The 16,746-nt window shown below is 39.7% G+C and overlaps 1 protein-coding gene across 1 annotated transcript in view; it reads left to right on the forward strand.

The window, feature by feature from the left end:
* The window catches only part of LOC134577648 (beta-galactosidase-1-like protein 2), a 68,359-nt gene that overhangs the window by 9,586 nt on the left and 42,027 nt on the right, over positions 1–16,746 (forward strand). The window contains exons 2-3 of the mRNA XM_063436506.1: positions 15,448–15,645; positions 16,653–16,721. Coding sequence (XP_063292576.1) covers positions 15,448–15,645; positions 16,653–16,721 — 267 coding nt within the window. The remainder of the gene's footprint in view (positions 1–15,447; positions 15,646–16,652; positions 16,722–16,746) is intronic.

The raw sequence follows: 16,746 nt of genomic DNA on the forward strand, positions 1-16,746 counted from the left end.
AACCATTGGCTTTTCCTTATTGCTGTGTCTCGTTATGTGTCCCTGACCTCGGCAAGTATATTGACTATTCTTAGGTACATTAAGTCCGGCCATTCTAAGGTCCGATTAGACGTTACCCTTAGTCCTAGGTGTGACCCTATTCTGTGTGCTGGATCAACTGTAATCCTGACACAAGGGTGCTTTACGTGTCTCTAGGGTGTCCCCTTAATAGTGATGCTGCGTGGAACCTGAAATGGCCAAAAGAGGCCATGTATACGTATGCACACTGAACAAGTCTTTCAAGGCTATTCAAAATGCCTATCTCCTGCATGAAATATGGGGTTTAGTCACACTTTTTACAGAGTACCCCAATATCGGTGGGTCCTAACCTTTTTCTAATTTCTATTTTAACACTGCAATCTGAATCATTTATTTCCTTTAACGTACTTTGCAGTACTGTAAGTGACACAGTATAATGTAAAAGAATTGTGTTACCAGCCCAAGTAAGATGGAAGTATGATCCCGTGACCTGTGAGCCAGCACTGAGCTTATCTTCTTGGATTATAAATTCTACTTTGCAAATGCTTTTACTTACTGGCTTTTTATTAGGAACCATAAAATAAACTCTAAAGTTTATCAGTATAAATGTACAAATGCCATTTGTATGTTGATCACTTTGGACTCTTATGTTCAAGTGAATTTTTCCCAGTTTAAAGAGACCCTTTTATTTATATATATATTTTTTAACACAGGTTTGTTTTTTACAGAAACCAATCCATTTAGTATAACATACATTTCTAATGGAAAAAGAAAGACACTTTCATTTTTGGGCCGGGGCTGTGGTCAGGGGTGGGGCCGTTTGGAGAAATTTAGAGTGACCAACTGATAACAATTTATGGAATTAAAAATATAATTTAGAAGAAGAACAATGTAACATTACTGGGAGTATTATTACTGGGGAGCTCTGTTATACACAGACACATTACTGGGAGTATTATTGCTGTGGAGCTCTGTTATACACAGACACGTTACTGGGAGTATTATTGCTGTGGAGCACTGTTATACACTCAGACACATTACTGGGAGTATTATTGCTGTGGAGCTCTGTTATACACTCAGACACATTACTGGGAGTATTATTGCTGTGGAGCTCTGTTATACACTCAGACACATTACTGGGAGTATTATTACTGTGGAGCTCTGTTATACACTCAGACACATTACTGGGAGTATTATTGCTGTGGAGCTCTGTTATACACTCAGACACGTTACTGGGAGTATTATTACTGTGGAGCTCTGTTATACACTCAGACACATTACTGGGAGTATTATTCCTGTGGAGCTCTGTTATACACTCAGACACATTACTGGGAGTATTATTGCTGCGGAGCTCTGTTATACACTCAGACCCATTACTGGGAGTATTATTGTTGTGGGGCTCTCCTAGAAAAGAGTGACATTAGCAGAGAAAAGAAGGGTATGGAAAGTGACTGATAAATCTTAGCTACTCATGGCGGTCGCGGTACTTGTAGTGTAACTTTATATTTTAACCCGAGTTATATTAATTCTATATTTGTGCTAGGTCTCCTTAAAGCAGAATTTATACAGATAAAATCTTTAGGAAATGATAAAGACTGTGTTTGAATTTCACTGAAATTACATCTTCACCAAACTATATATTAAGACAGTACGGACTACTTTGTCTTGTGGTAAAATCCTAATTTGGCAAATGGTGGACCTACCACTGCCAAGTTTTGCCAGTTCTCACAGCTGTTGCTGTAGGTCACCGCACCCCAACTGGAGATATCCCCATCGGGGGTCTTTGCAAAATGTGGGTAACAGATACGCTTTAATATTAATTCCCATCTTCAGTAGAAAGACTGACTGCCCTCTGAATATTATTAAACGTGTTAAAGAAATGGGCAATAGGATGTCAGGTACGTGCTGGACTCTGGCTTTGCACAGTAAAAAAAACTAAAAAAATGCAATTCAAGAAGTTCTTACAAAACCGTGATTAAACGCTTTTTTTTTACGCTAGATGGCCCGTGATTCAGTACATCCCGAGCAGATTATCTGTTAGAAGACCATCACGGATTGCCGTTGTCTTGCTATAAATCTGCACAATGCAATTATCTTAAATCAAAGTTATTGTAATTTCTGTTATTAACCATTTGATGCCATGTGCCTAGCTCAGTGATTTGTAATGGATCACAGTGAGAAGGGCCTGTTCACCTATATTAATCTAGTGACTCACTTTGTAAAGGGCAGAGCTTGGACCAGCTTCTCTTCTCACTCTTGAAGTTTTCTAATCCCACATTGAAATATTCCAAATATAGAAATAGATCAGGTTACAGTTTATATTGCGGGTGTTTTTCATTATTCTACCGTACTTTTTTTCTTTTTAAAATTAATTTTGTTCCATGAGCCTATCCTTTCTGTTCCTCCCTCCAAGCATGTGTCTATACCCCCCACATATATTCCTGCGTATGATATCATGATTTCGATTCTTGGGAGCTGTACTATAACTGTTAGCCATTGACTCTGCTTTGTACTTGCATCGTAGCGTCAGTAAAGAGACCTGTGTGTTAGAACATTGCACTTTTAGACGTCACAGAACATTAATCTGATGAGACTTTTTGGTATTTATTCACTAAACACAAATGATGATAACTGAAACCAGAATGACAGAGTTCAGGGTAAAATATCCAAGCTGTGGCTAAAGCCATGGTGTAGAGTTTTTCCAAATCCAGTATTTTTACATACATTTTTCAATTAACTTTATAAATTCACTAGAATTCATATTTAGGGAGGAAAAAAACCCTTTGCAATTGTGCAGATCTCTTTGGATCAGCGTTGCTGTACTAAGCGGAAACACAGTTTTATTTAAACAGATTTTAAACACCGATTTGTCATGTGACCATTCGAAGATTGAAGCAATTAGTGATAATCTAATTTTATTAACCAGTTCCTTCCAGTCATCATGGTCTTATGAACATAGTCTTATGAACAGTGTTCCTGTTTTTGCTCCAGAGAATTAATTCACTTACATGATTTAATGATGAGCACACGATTCTTCTATCGTCTTAAAGCGTCATACAAATAAAATGCTAAATTGAGGGTTGATAATGTAGACATTTTTTTTTACATATTTCAGTCTTAAAACACCCACTTGTGTGGGTCAATCAAAAAAATTCCTCAGCATTCTAAAAAGCACTAACAATGCCCATATATATTTACATTGTGTTAAAGGGTTATTAACTGTTTTTATAAAGTGCTGATTTTGGTTAGAGTAACTCTTTTCTAGGTGATCTCCCCACAAGTTAAAAAAGAAAAGCTAAATTTCACCTAAATCCATCACTGAGTCCAATCCACCTTGGCTGACGTCACTCCCCATCACTGTAGGGGGGGTGAGGACATACTGAAGGGAGGACATGGGTTGTACAACCATTACCACAGCGTGCTGTGCGCGCTAGTATCAGACAGAAATTTTGCACAGAATTGATATTAGACAGCTTGAAACTTTGTTCTGGACCAGCTAATCACACTGCTGGAGGTGGAGATAAGGGGTTAATCTCAGCTTTTCATAGCAGAACATTATACACGCAGACTCCATTCACCACGACCACTTCAAATCACTTGTGTGAGATCTATACAGATATGGAAACTGTTTTTCCAGATATTTGCAATAATCTGCCAGGATCTGCAATAAATATTTTTACAACATGCAAGTTTGTACCTGGAAATCCTCACTGGACCTAACTGTATGTCTGTGTGACTACCGAGTAATATCAGTGTGAGTCATTGCTGGAACAGCATGCTCTAATTAAATCTAATCATGTTTAGTATTTGGTCTGATACTTTTTTTTTTTCTCCTAATTTGTAGTTGCAATCTAATGAAGTATAGTAGAGATCTCCATGTTTACTTTATTAAAGATACAGTTAATGTTTTTTGTTTTTTAAATAGCTTAATACCATAATATATTAGTGTGGTTAATCTGTTAAGCCTGTGTCATCCTTAGCCCTATAATTAAATGAAACCAGATAATATAATTAGTGTAATGTCTTAAACCATAAATTGCAGAAGATTTACAGATTTTAGAACAAAGTAGATCAATTAGCAAAAAAAATCTCAAACTCAACTAATTTCCCCATTTGACGCTTCTCACCTAAATCTCCTGGTTTATGGAATAACCCAAAGCAGCTTATTAACCGACAAGCGGGATGTAGTAAATTAAAAAATAGCTGGAAACCAGAATAAAATGACTGAATTTTTTTTTAGAAATTCTCCAGGTTGTGTTGTGTTCTGACTTTATTAATTTACACAGAATTTTGCAATTTTGTTTTCATTTCACCACAATTCACTAAGTGTTTTTATGGTGAATATTGGATCAGAGGCATTTTCTAAAGTGTGAATTGCAAATCTGAGGCTAAAATAGAACTAAGAACAAGGCTGACTTTGTAGTATCTGATTCATGGCCCCGGTAAATGTCAAGGCAGTATTGTATAACCTCACCTGGCCGTGCAGTAAGGCTGTTTGCCTGGAAATGGTGACAGGTGTAGTTTGTTTTTACAGATACATGCAAATACCATATTAATATACACACATGGAAATATAGATTCACACGGGGTGTTGAGAGAAACAAGATCAGCTCATTGTTTTCAGATACAGTAAAACATTTCTCAAGCCATCCTGTGAATATAGAAAGGACGAGTCTCTCACTTGCCCACATGATCATACCCTTGTTACAGCCATTATCAGTAAATCCCTACGGGTCCACTGCCGGAGACAGAGCTTTTCTCTGGAGTCACATACAGAGCTGTTTCTGATTTTTATAATTATATCACTGGGAATTGCACAGTCCACAGCAGTTTGGAGATTTCAGTCCCCTTGCCTCCTCGGTTGAATATACAATCCCAGTGGAGTTATGGCGAAAAACACTTTTTTTTTTTTTTTTTTTTTTACCCAAACAAATATGATATTCAGAGATCTGTGTTTTTTCACGTGGTTCCATTCGGCACAAGACTATAGTGCCAAATATCTTCTAGCTGTCAGATTGGTAAAACGCGTCTCTGTATGCATGCGCAGTGGGTCTGCCTCAGGTGCAGTTTATGTGTTTTGTGTTCAGTAGGTAATTAAAACTAGTTTAGCTTTGTTTTAGTTTGCTGACAGCTTATTAAATAACAATTCACCTTTAGATTTCAGAGTTGCCAATAAATAATTCCTTTTATTAAACAACAAAATCCCTGTGTGCACAACCTTAGTAATAATACTGCACGCACACTGTGTGTCTCAGTCTATATGTAAATGTTTGTGACATGAGAACATTGACTATAAATGTGGTAAAGGTGCACACACATAGCACTAGAGTAGATCCTACACACTAACAGGGTTGTTCGCTAAAGTGAGACTTCAAAGTGAATTCAAATTTGAGGCCAAAGTGAGTCAGCTTGAAGTATGACTGACTTTCAGAATTTTTCCAGTTCTGCTATTTTGGCCTTAAATTTGAAATTGAAAATTGTTGGGAATTAAATATGAATATCCAGTGTACTGATATGTTGCCTCATAAGATTACATGTTAGTTTACCAAGATCACATAATGTGAATTCGGCAAATCTTAGCGAACTATACTTAATCAAAAACTGCACCTGAGGCAGACCCACTGCACATGCACATGAAGACGCATTTTACCAATCTGACCGCTAGAAAGTGTTACAGCATGTTCACACAGAGCATTCACAGAGGCGGCAAGTTAGGTTGAGCAGCAGCTGGTCAGAAATCATTGGAGTGAGACTCAGCATGGCCGCTTAGCCATTTAAAAAAAAAATGACATTTAAAAAAATAAATAAAAAAAATCTAAATCCGTAAACATACCTAAAAATATCATTAAGTTTCATTTACTGTAATAAACCTTTAGAAAACGAGAAGTGAAAATTTGATAATTGTCCTTTAACCAGACATCAGGTTAATTTCTAAATAATACCGATAAATATATATTATGGTATATATTACTGCTGTTGCATTTAAGTGACCATTCGTTTACTTTGATAGAAATGTCTGAATAATGATCTATTCCATCCTGGCATTACTAATGCTTGGATCACAATTATCTAACTTTGAATCGTTATTTTAGAGCACAATGCTTTTTCTGATGTCTGCCACTTGGCAAATTCTCCAAGGAAACAAACCCCCATTAGGATGGAGGAAGTGCTCATTAAATTCTTCCTTCCAACACGGTTACTGATTACATCATGCTGCCCGAGAAACGTTGTTATGGCAGATCATGGTTCCGAGCTGTATTTAACATACACACAAAATAATCAAATTACTGGCTCTGTCTTAACATTAGTCTAGTTGTCAGAAGCGTTATTATAAGCGTTATTATAAGCGTTATTATAAGCGTTATTATAAGCGTTATTATAAGCGTTATTATAAGCGTTATTATAAGCGTTATTATAAGCGTTATTTCTAAGGAAAATAAAAACCTGAAACATTCTTGTGAGAAAAAGACCCAAATTTCATGGTTTTGTTTTTGGCAATTTCTTTTGGTTCTACATTTGCTGTTACGTAGTTACATAGCTGAAAAGAGACTTGCGTCCACCAAGTTCCGCTTTCCTCACATTTGTTTTTGATGTTGATCCAAAAGAAGGCAAAAAACCCAGTCTGAAGCGCTTCCAATTTTGCAACAAACTAGGAAAAGAATTCCTTCTTGATCCCAAAATAGCAGTCAGATGTTTCCTTGGATCAAACAGCTATTACCTAACTAATTAGAAATTATATCCCTGTATGTTATTGTAACGGACCGTTTCACTTACAAGAGGATAAAACCCAGTTTAGGCGATAATCCCCTTTCCAGATGCACAGGCAGCTACTGCAAACACCATTCTCCCGACTGGAACCACACGAACACTGGAACAGCTGAACAAGAAAAGCAGACATCGGCTTACACTCTTGGCAGTCAGCATACAATCCCATTCCCCCAAAGACCGAGACGACACATCGCTTTGAGGGTTAAGCAAGACTCTGGACTGGGACACCCAGTCTGGCTTTTATTACAAACAAGTACATACAGGACACTCCCAGGGGGAGGATGAATTTAACCAATCACATGGATGTACCTCCCCCACATTTCCTCCCCTTAGATTAGCACTTAACATAATTATACCGTACACCCTTTTCCCCAATTCCTGGATGTACCCCAAATACATATGCTACACCTCCAAAACCGGTATCTGATAGCCCTTATTCAGGGGGACAACATATCCAAGAATCAGGTCATTCGGATGAATGGTTCGGGAGATATGAGGTTCCAAAGATTTGACCGACCGCATGGGTAAAGTATCCGAAAACAGTTCCATGCATTTTGGCCCTGCGGTCGGTCACAAACAAGGGAATGAAAACAGACGAATTGCCTGTGTTATAGAGCCTGGAGAGGGTTTAAATGAATTCCCTTGTTTGTGGGGTTCTTTCTACCGAACGGCTGGTCATTCGGTAGTTGTTATACGAATTTCTGGAAGTATGGAGGTCTCAGCGGTGGTTGCCTAGTCAAGTGTCCGATTTTAGTTCCAGACACTCGACGGCAAAACACCGCTGTTCGGTAGTTTAAGATGGCCGCCGCCACGTGTTTGTTTCCCGAATGGCGGCCACCCAGAGGACAAAGAATACATTACACTGATTGCCAATTACCCGTTTGCAACATTGTTGCAAACGGTAATTGGAGGCACACTTAGTCCTGGGTGGTCTGGTTGTTCGGTAGTTTCCTCAATACAATGAATGGAGTGATTCTACTGAACAATCAGATGAATGCTGCATACATATCCCAGGTTAAACTGCATACAAAAATACATACATGACATTAAAGTATTAAAGGCAGGATTACTGTACTACGCTCCACAGTCTTAAAGGTACAGTATCCCAAAAGTCCCCATAGATCCACGGATGGCCCTTAAAGGCCCAGTAGCAGTAATATACATTATTACATGCCCAAATATAGTTTTTAAAGTGCAACATGTCCAGGGGCCATAGTCAGTGGGCAGGAGGCTAGCAACCAGGCCTCTCCAGTTCACAGTGGCGAAGCTGGTTTCGCCACAGTTATGTTTCTGTAAGTATTTATCCAATTGCTGTTTAAACATCTGTATTAACTCTGACAAAACCACCTCTTCAGGCAGAGAATTCCACATTCTTGTAGCTCTTACTGTAAAAAACCTTTTCTTTGCCGTAGATGAAATCTCCTTTCTTCCAGTCTAAATGCGTGATCTCGTGTCCTATGTATAGCCCTGTTTATGAATAGATTTCCTACATATGGCTTTATGTAGGAGATCCCGCACAGTACGAACAGGGGGTCTTAATAAGATCAATATTTCAGTATCAGTTCAGCTGTATGCACTTTGTGCCGAGAGCCAAAACCTTAATCAGGAGAAGATAGAAAGCAATTTGATTATTTATCCAAATAACTCATGGGGTAATTAATTAAATAGCGAGTTATGATGACTTGAAAATATTATTATTAGAACTGAGCTTTTTACTAAATAAACCCAATAACTCTATTTAAATATTTTAAGTCACGCTATTTAGTGAACAAACATAAAATCAGTGCATGGGTGCAAAACTTACTAATGAATGGAAAGACAATCCGGAGCAATGTCTGTCATCATCCCAAGTTTGTGTAACATGCTCTGTAAGCTGACACCTGCCTTTCCACTGACTATTAATAACCTGGCACGTACTGGCACATACCCCCGGGGCAGCTAATTAGCACCTGCCCTGTTACTGATTTAAGCACTCCATCTACTTAGTCATTACTAATCTATACCATGGGTGCGCTATCAGGATTAAATCAAATGATATGAGATTTATTCACTAAATACCAAATCGCTGGGAATTGTAATTCCAAATTGATTTAGAAAAGTCACACATATCATCTGTGTTTGTTGTTGGAGATGAGGAATAATAACTGTACGGGAGTGATTTGTGTCTCGTAGGTGTTGTCTAATAATAATGATCTAGTTCGCAGTCCACCATACCTCTAGTGTTTGCTAGGAACTCCAAATCCCATTAGGAAACTGGCTGAGCATTATGTGATTTATTATCTGTGGCAGCTGGGTGCTAACTACTCCTCTGCGTCTTCAGTTCACCCTATTTCTCATTCTCATAAATGAACCACATTTCGTTTTGGGAGGTTTGAGTAATATTATATTGTTTATGCTATTCAAGGCGGGTTCTAAAAAGAGTCATTGTGGGAAAAGCACTGAAAGTGGAGCACCATGCTGCTACATTCCTTTGGTCTCCATGGTGATTGCTCAACTTCTTAAATTTTCCCCCAGAATTCTTTTTTTAATACACAACCGTTATTGTGTTGGCATAATCACCACAAAATGCGTAGTTTAAATAAATAATGTCCTACGTTTGAGACTGATATGTACACTGTTCCAGCACAAATTAGTTCCCAATTCTCTTAATTGCTGCACTCCCCCATATTTTAGGATCACTACACCAACAAACTGAGTTGTAGTTTAATTTATGTCCCCATTGTTTTATCTAAAATCCTACATCACTAGTGCAATGCGTATATTAAAAAGAATATCAGATATTCCATTCCAGGTGTTCTTGGGAAGATCACAATTTTGAAAAAAAGTCAACTCTTTGATACTTGATTTGTGCTACATTAAAATAAATAGATTAGGGGCGTGGCTTGACTGCAGAGCTGCATGGACGCACACCTCAGCAGCTCCTGCTAAGCCTGGCACTTGACGTCAAACTTAAAGGCTATACCTAAACGGGAATCTAACACTACCACTCGAGAGTGGACATCAAGGCAAAAAGAACGGTACCTCTCGAACGACGAACCGAGCACAGCATATGATCAGGCCTACGAGCGAGGCAGGCGCAGGGGAAGCGGCAGCACCCCAGCAACAAAGCCACACCGGGAAACTGACTGTGGGCCCTCGTACCCCCCCCTTTAGACCGGTGGGGGTCATCCCGGTCTACTCCCACCAGACTCCCTGGCAAAGCGACGTGCCGACACCGGCCCACTGGAGCCCAAAAGCTGCCATCACTGCGACCTCCAAGATGGCGGAGGCCTCCCAAATTGCAGACACGGCTAACGCATGGCGGGAAACAGAGGTGCGGCTGAATGGCATCTTTGCCGCCTTCTTGGAAGCCCATATGAGAGCCCCAGAGCCTGAACGGAATTCGCCACAGGGCACCCCACAGGAGGCCAGACGGGGACAAAGAGCAGCACAACACCAACAACAGAAGCACCCAAAAGGCGACATCAGCCTGACCCGGCAGGGGCAGAAGCAGGACACAAAGCCCAAGCAAGCGGATGCTAGAGGGTGGCGGAGGGTGAAACACCCGCTTGTCCCACACAAGGCAGTCAAGCGGAGGGGACTGACAAAGCAGGCCACGAGTCCACACCACACAAGGCAAGTGCAGCGGAGGGGCGCGGGAACCGGCGAGGCAACTGCGCCAGGAAGACACATACAGAGCAGCCCCAGACAGGCAATCCATACCCCACGAGCAGCTTGCCAGGGATTACACCCAGTGCCCACAACAGCTCAACATGGCCCAAGGGATACCAGTATCCTCATATCGAGGGGTCCGTACCAGCTGCTCCACTCACCGCAGGAGACACTCACCCAGCCCCAACAGGGCATTGGCTGAAGCCAAAGGGACTAAGACTCTAACCCAGACACAGTACCAGTGGACACACAACTCTCTCTGCCCCACAAGACCTCTCAAGAATGTATGAAAGCATATGTCATTTATTTATTTTCTTTCTTCTTCTTCTTCTTCTTATTACTATATATCCTGGACTGGCCGGGGAAGCACTGGAGGGGGGTAAAACTTAAGAGTCCAGCGATTGTTAAACGCAAACATTTACGACAAGAACAGCTAAGATTGAAGCAATTAAAGTACCTTTAGTATGTCAAGCTACATGCAATGCCATTACATTACGGTTTGCTAGATAGGAGCAGGAATCAAGCAACGTTCACCCACTGTTTATATTTCCTCTTACAAAACTAAAAATGTGCTGTATATTCATATGCCACGTTATGTTTCAACTGTTCGTTACATTACTGATTGTGACTGCTATTGTGGCTGAACAAGCCTATTGTTATACCATGCACAACAAAAAATAAAGAATAAAAATAAATAAATAGATGAATGTATTAAAAAGGAAATTGTCATACAATGTTTAACATGCTACTCTCCTCAACATCCAGGCTTTAAAATTCACTACATCACAACATCATGATGGCGCTAACATGGAATCCAAGACATCTCTCTTAAAGCGGCACTGTTAAGTTTGTTTGTTTTTAATTTTGTTTTTCCTTATGGCCCTTGTGTCTTAAGGATTATACGCTCCCCCTCGCCACTTGCCTTTATTCATATTTAGTATCTTTACCTCTTGGTGCCAGATCTGAGTTCCTGCTTTTTCCTATGTATTAAACCAATAAAAAGAGATTTGAGATACAGAAACTGATTAGGTAAAGTTTATTATTAATGAAATGGCCGCTCTAAGCAGCACATTCTTTGTCCTGTGTGACTGCAACTAACTAGTGTGAGTAAGCATGCGCAGGGGTACAATATTTAATATTATTGTGATGGTGTAGGTAAGGGAGTTGTTTTTGCCACGACAAACCAGACTGAACAGCCCCATTCATTTTCTAACCCATTAAAGTTATTGCATTCAAAATATTATCAACAATAATAAAATCTGTATTTTGAAGTTCCTTTGTTTTGTGATAATGTCCAAACATTACATCATCGACTTTAAGTTTTGCTCACTACAGGAAGTAGCATGGCCAATCAGTTAAAGTGTGATGGGGGGCAGGGGTTTGTGGGGGGTTAGATTATTAGATTTCAAAGCTCTCTGTGTATAGCCTCAGTCTTGGTATTTGCTCGAGGGTTTTTGGTACTTCAGGTATCAGCTTTCGAAGTAGGAATTCTGTTAAGTGAACTACAGTTCCCAGAAAGCTTTGTATTGCCTCATTGTCAACACTGCAGGTTAGCCGCTGGCTTTACCCAGTTACAGCCATTATGGAGTGTTTGAGAGTGGGATTGGAATAGGGCGCAGGGTTAATATTAAGATTGCTGCAAAATATTTATATTTTTATTTTGCAAAAACTATACAACATTGAACATGCAAAATATGGCCAAAATCTATAACATGCATGAAAATGGTTGTATTGCAAAGAGGGTTTCTTTAATTAACATTCTATGTGCCATTTTCTAGGTTTCAAGCCTTTGAAACATTGCTTTTTTTATTACACTATCAGGCCTGAACATTGCCCCAGGATTGTCTGCTGATAAGGTGGTAATAATTTAACTAGGTAATCTGCATTCCATTCCTCATCTTGGCGTTATTTCATAGCTAGCAGAGAAGGGCAGGTCACGGTAAGAGAATTACCCAGCTTCCTCACACACCCAGCGCACGCTACACGATCCTTTAAAGGAAAATGTGCTCTGCCAAAATGTCCAGGCACAAATAATTGTATTATGCTCCTTTTTAATACTGGTCGCATGCATGCAGTCTGTGATCTGTTTGCTAATTAAGGACTTCAAACTATTTGAGTCATTATGTTTGCACTTAGACCTTTATGTATGTACCAAGGAGGGTAGTCTGGTCAGAGCTAACCCATTTACAAGAAACGTTACATGTTTCAGAGCACCTGCCTTGGATAATAGTGGGAATCTGATTATGTGTTCCAGCCATAATGTGCTTATCCTGATATAAACTCAGTTCATGATAAATGACATATTCATTGTTTAAGGAAATGTTATTAATTAATGTGAACTTTATAAGACTGTTGGCTATGATGAGTAAGACATTATTATTATTATTATTATTATTATTATTATTATTATATTTACATAGTGCTTTACAATGGGTGCAATGTGATGAGTATTGTGAGTTCTATTCCAACTTTATGGATTGGGACAATTACATTTTACAGAGCCAGAAATATTGAATGTTAAGCCACTGTCACAACCTCAAAACCATTATAACTGAATGGCATTTCATGTTAAATCACAGGTTGCATAACTTGCATTTGTTGTCTATCTTGATTTTAACTTTTGAGCTTGTTGGGAAAGAAGAGGAAAGTAGTAAAGTTCATTAGCTCATGTGCTATAATTACCACTAAAGTAAATCATTTTCCCTTCTTCGCTAATGACATGTCTAATAACTAAAGAAAAGTCATATATTAGGTGCTTGATTTTTAAATTGTGAAATTGTGGCATTGATTTTGAAAATATGACTGATCATGCAAAAAATGTCTTTTATTGAAGGATAGTGATCATATGAAGACATTTATTATTACATAGTTGTTTTGATAACATAATGATAACAGAAATCACCCAAATGGCCCTGATCAAAAGTTTACATACCCTTCAATGTTTGGCCTTGTTACAGACACACAAGGTGACACACACAGGTTAAAATGGCAATTAAAGATTAATTTCCAACACCTGCCCTTTTTTAAAAATTGCAATTAGTGTCTGTGTATAAATAGTCAATTAGTTTAGCTCTCACATGGATGCACTGAGCAGGCTAGATACTGAGCCATGGGGAGTAGAAAAGAACTGTCAAAAGACCTGCGTAACAAGGTAATGGAACTTTATAAATATGGAAAAGGATACAAAAAGAGATTTGTTCGGTACTGTTCAATTTACCAAGCCAAGGTCAGGTAAACCAAGAAAGATTTTAGCCACAACTGCCAGAAGAATTGATCAGGATACAAAGAAAAACCCACAAATAACCTCAGGAGAAATACAGGCTGCTCTGGAAAAAAACGGTGGGGTTGTTTCAAGGAGCACAATACGACGATACTTGAACAAAAATGAGCTGCATGATCGAGTTGCCAGAAAGTAGCCTTTACTGCACTAGCCACAAAAAAGCCTGGTTACAATATGCCCGACAACACCTTGACACGCCTCTCAGCTTCTGGCACACTGTAATTTGGAAAAAATGAGACCAAAATAGAGCTTTATGATCACAACCATAAGTGCTATGTTTGGAGAGGAGTCAACAAGGCCTATAGTGAAAAGTATACCATCCCCGCTGTGAAGCATGGTGGTGGCTCACTGATGTTTTGGGGTGTGTGAGCTCTAAAGTGTCACACCCACCTGGGGTTTTGCAGAGGTGACGAAACCCAATTGCAGCGGAATAGCACTCCCAAACAATCACGACCCGCAGGAGCACCTGAAAGTAGGGACAGGGTCCCAAAGGGTCTGCGGTGGCACGGAGGTCTTTAATGGGAAGAAGCCAAGCGAGGAATCCGAGAAGGGAAGAAGCAGGAGGCACAGTCAATCAATCCGAAGTCAGGTCAAACAGCAGGCAAGAAGAATCAATCAGGTGACTAGGGGTCAGGAACCAGGAATATAAGCTGAATATCAGGGCAAAAGGCAGGTATACAAAGACAAGGAAAATAACCAAGCACTGACTGGAAGGTGTGCTTGGTTTAAAAAGGATCACATGACCGACCACCTCCCACCAGTAGGTGGGGCACACAGGAGGTATTAAAAGAGGACAGGGACTTAGCGCCAACTTGGTTTGCACTATAGTCCCTGATCTGCCCTCCCCTAACTGATCTGCAGCTCTCCTTCTCCTCCTCCCTGTGCAGAATGCTCGGTCCACGTGGCACCCGCAATCTTGCCGCGACGGCGTGCTCGCCATGGACCTCGGCGGCAAGAGGGAGAGAAGAAACCGCCGCAGAACCGGGAGAGGGGTCTCTGGGAGCGGCGAGTACATGGCAGTGCCGTGACATAAAGGCACAGGGAATCTTGCATGAATCTGCATGAAGGCTGCACGTGGGACGCTCTTGGACTATCCAGCATAACAATGACCCTAAGCAGAAGGCTAAGTTGACCCTCTAGTGGTTGCAGCAGAAAAAAGTGAAGGTTCTGGAGTGTCCATTGCAGTCTCCTGACCTTAATATCATCGAGCTACTCTGGGGAGATCTCTAACATGTTGTTCATGCAAGACCACCAAAGACTTTGCATGACCTGGAGGCATTCTGCCAAGACGAATGGGCAGCTATACCACCTGCAAGAATTGAATAAAAGAAATGTGTTTTGCCTAGTCGCTCATGTTTTCTTTTAAAATGGTAAATATATTACCAGTTCTCCAAGGGTATGCAAACTTTTAAGCACAACTGTATATAACCTTTCACAAAGAGTTCACAAAGAATCTAAATAATGCACATTTGAATTTTTAATTTATTTGATATGTTTCTTGCACTATTTCTGGCTTGATCTGATATATCAGCTTAGAAGCAGAACAATTAGTTTTGCATCTACATACAGTAATAATATATATATAGATAGGTAGTCAAACCTATGCTTATGGATATGTGTAAGAACCCAGTGGCATATTTCTGAATAGAGGTTTCAAAAAAATATCACCAATTTGATTAAACGTTGGCATGCTATCCAGTATAACATGAATTATTTTCTAATATCTACAGATCTTCTTTATACAAAATCTTCCCCATAAGGATGTTAATCCATCGCACAGGCCTGCAAGCCGAGAATTCACAATTTCTCCTAGAAGGCAAACCCATCATGATTTTGGGAGGTTCCATGCATTATTTTCGAGTACCTCATGCTCAGTGGAAGGACCGGATGCTGAAGATGAAGGCGTGTGGCTTAAATACCCTTACTACGTAGGTACCTGAAGTATAAACATATCCGTACATGCATGGTGCGTCGCCAAAGAACCGTGTAATGTACAGCTAATTACAAACTCTGTGCTTTACAAATCCGTTAATGCAGTAAAATGCCTCATATTTACTAGTAATCAACATCTAATCTCCCATCGATAAGATCTTTGCCGAAAGTAGTTTGTTACAGTAGCCCCCCCCCAGTTTTTGTTACAAAACACCCAAAAAACAAATCGAATCTATTGGCATTGTAAGAGCTACTGATAAGTGTATGTTTTTGCTGTGATTTATATCAGCAGTTTTCATTCTTTCCTTTATTAACGACTGGAGAAACAGCTGGTTTTGAATAGTGCAATAGTTCATATATGAAAAAGTTACTTTTTTTACTTTATTCATTTTAGGACCACCCTTAATTTGGCAAACATACAAGGCCATAACTAAAGGGTGCATACGTCATGGAAATTTTCCTGACTTAGTTCAAGATGGCATCTTAAAGTCTGAATAGCTTATCTGTTGTTTATACTAAGACGTAAGTGCACAGTCGTGGGAGATTCCCGGATTTGGGGAAGTTCCATTAACTTGGGGTTACCACAGTATATTGTGTACTGAAAGAGTCGTAGTATAGCCTTGAAGCTTGTTTATGCATTATTGTTATTGTAATTTGTCTGGGACAAAATGGCGCAAACATATTATGCACTGAGGTTATTGCTTAAAGAAACAGTTATGAAAAACAATATGTTCCATTTCTAACACCTTGTCAATTTGCAATATCCCTTAAAGACAAGGTACACAGTTTAAGAAATACAACATTTCATTCTAAAACTTGTAATATTTGCATTTGCCCATAACAGCATCTCATTACCATTGGCTGCTGCTTAGAGCCTTTATGAAGTACCACCACTGGATGAGGGACTATCCAGACAGTCACCAGAGACCATCTATAGCCATGTAACATGCTTTGTGTGAATTGATATGTAAATGCTCCTAACGATGTCGGTCTTTTACTTTAGCTATGTGCCGTGGAATCTGCACGAGCCAAGACGAGGGAAGTTTGACTTCTCTGGGAACTTGAACCTCGGGTAATTGGAGACTTTCATTTTTTAT

Source organism: Pelobates fuscus, chromosome 11, assembly GCF_036172605.1.
Source record: "Pelobates fuscus isolate aPelFus1 chromosome 11, aPelFus1.pri, whole genome shotgun sequence".
Taxonomy (NCBI): domain Eukaryota; kingdom Metazoa; phylum Chordata; class Amphibia; order Anura; family Pelobatidae; genus Pelobates; species Pelobates fuscus.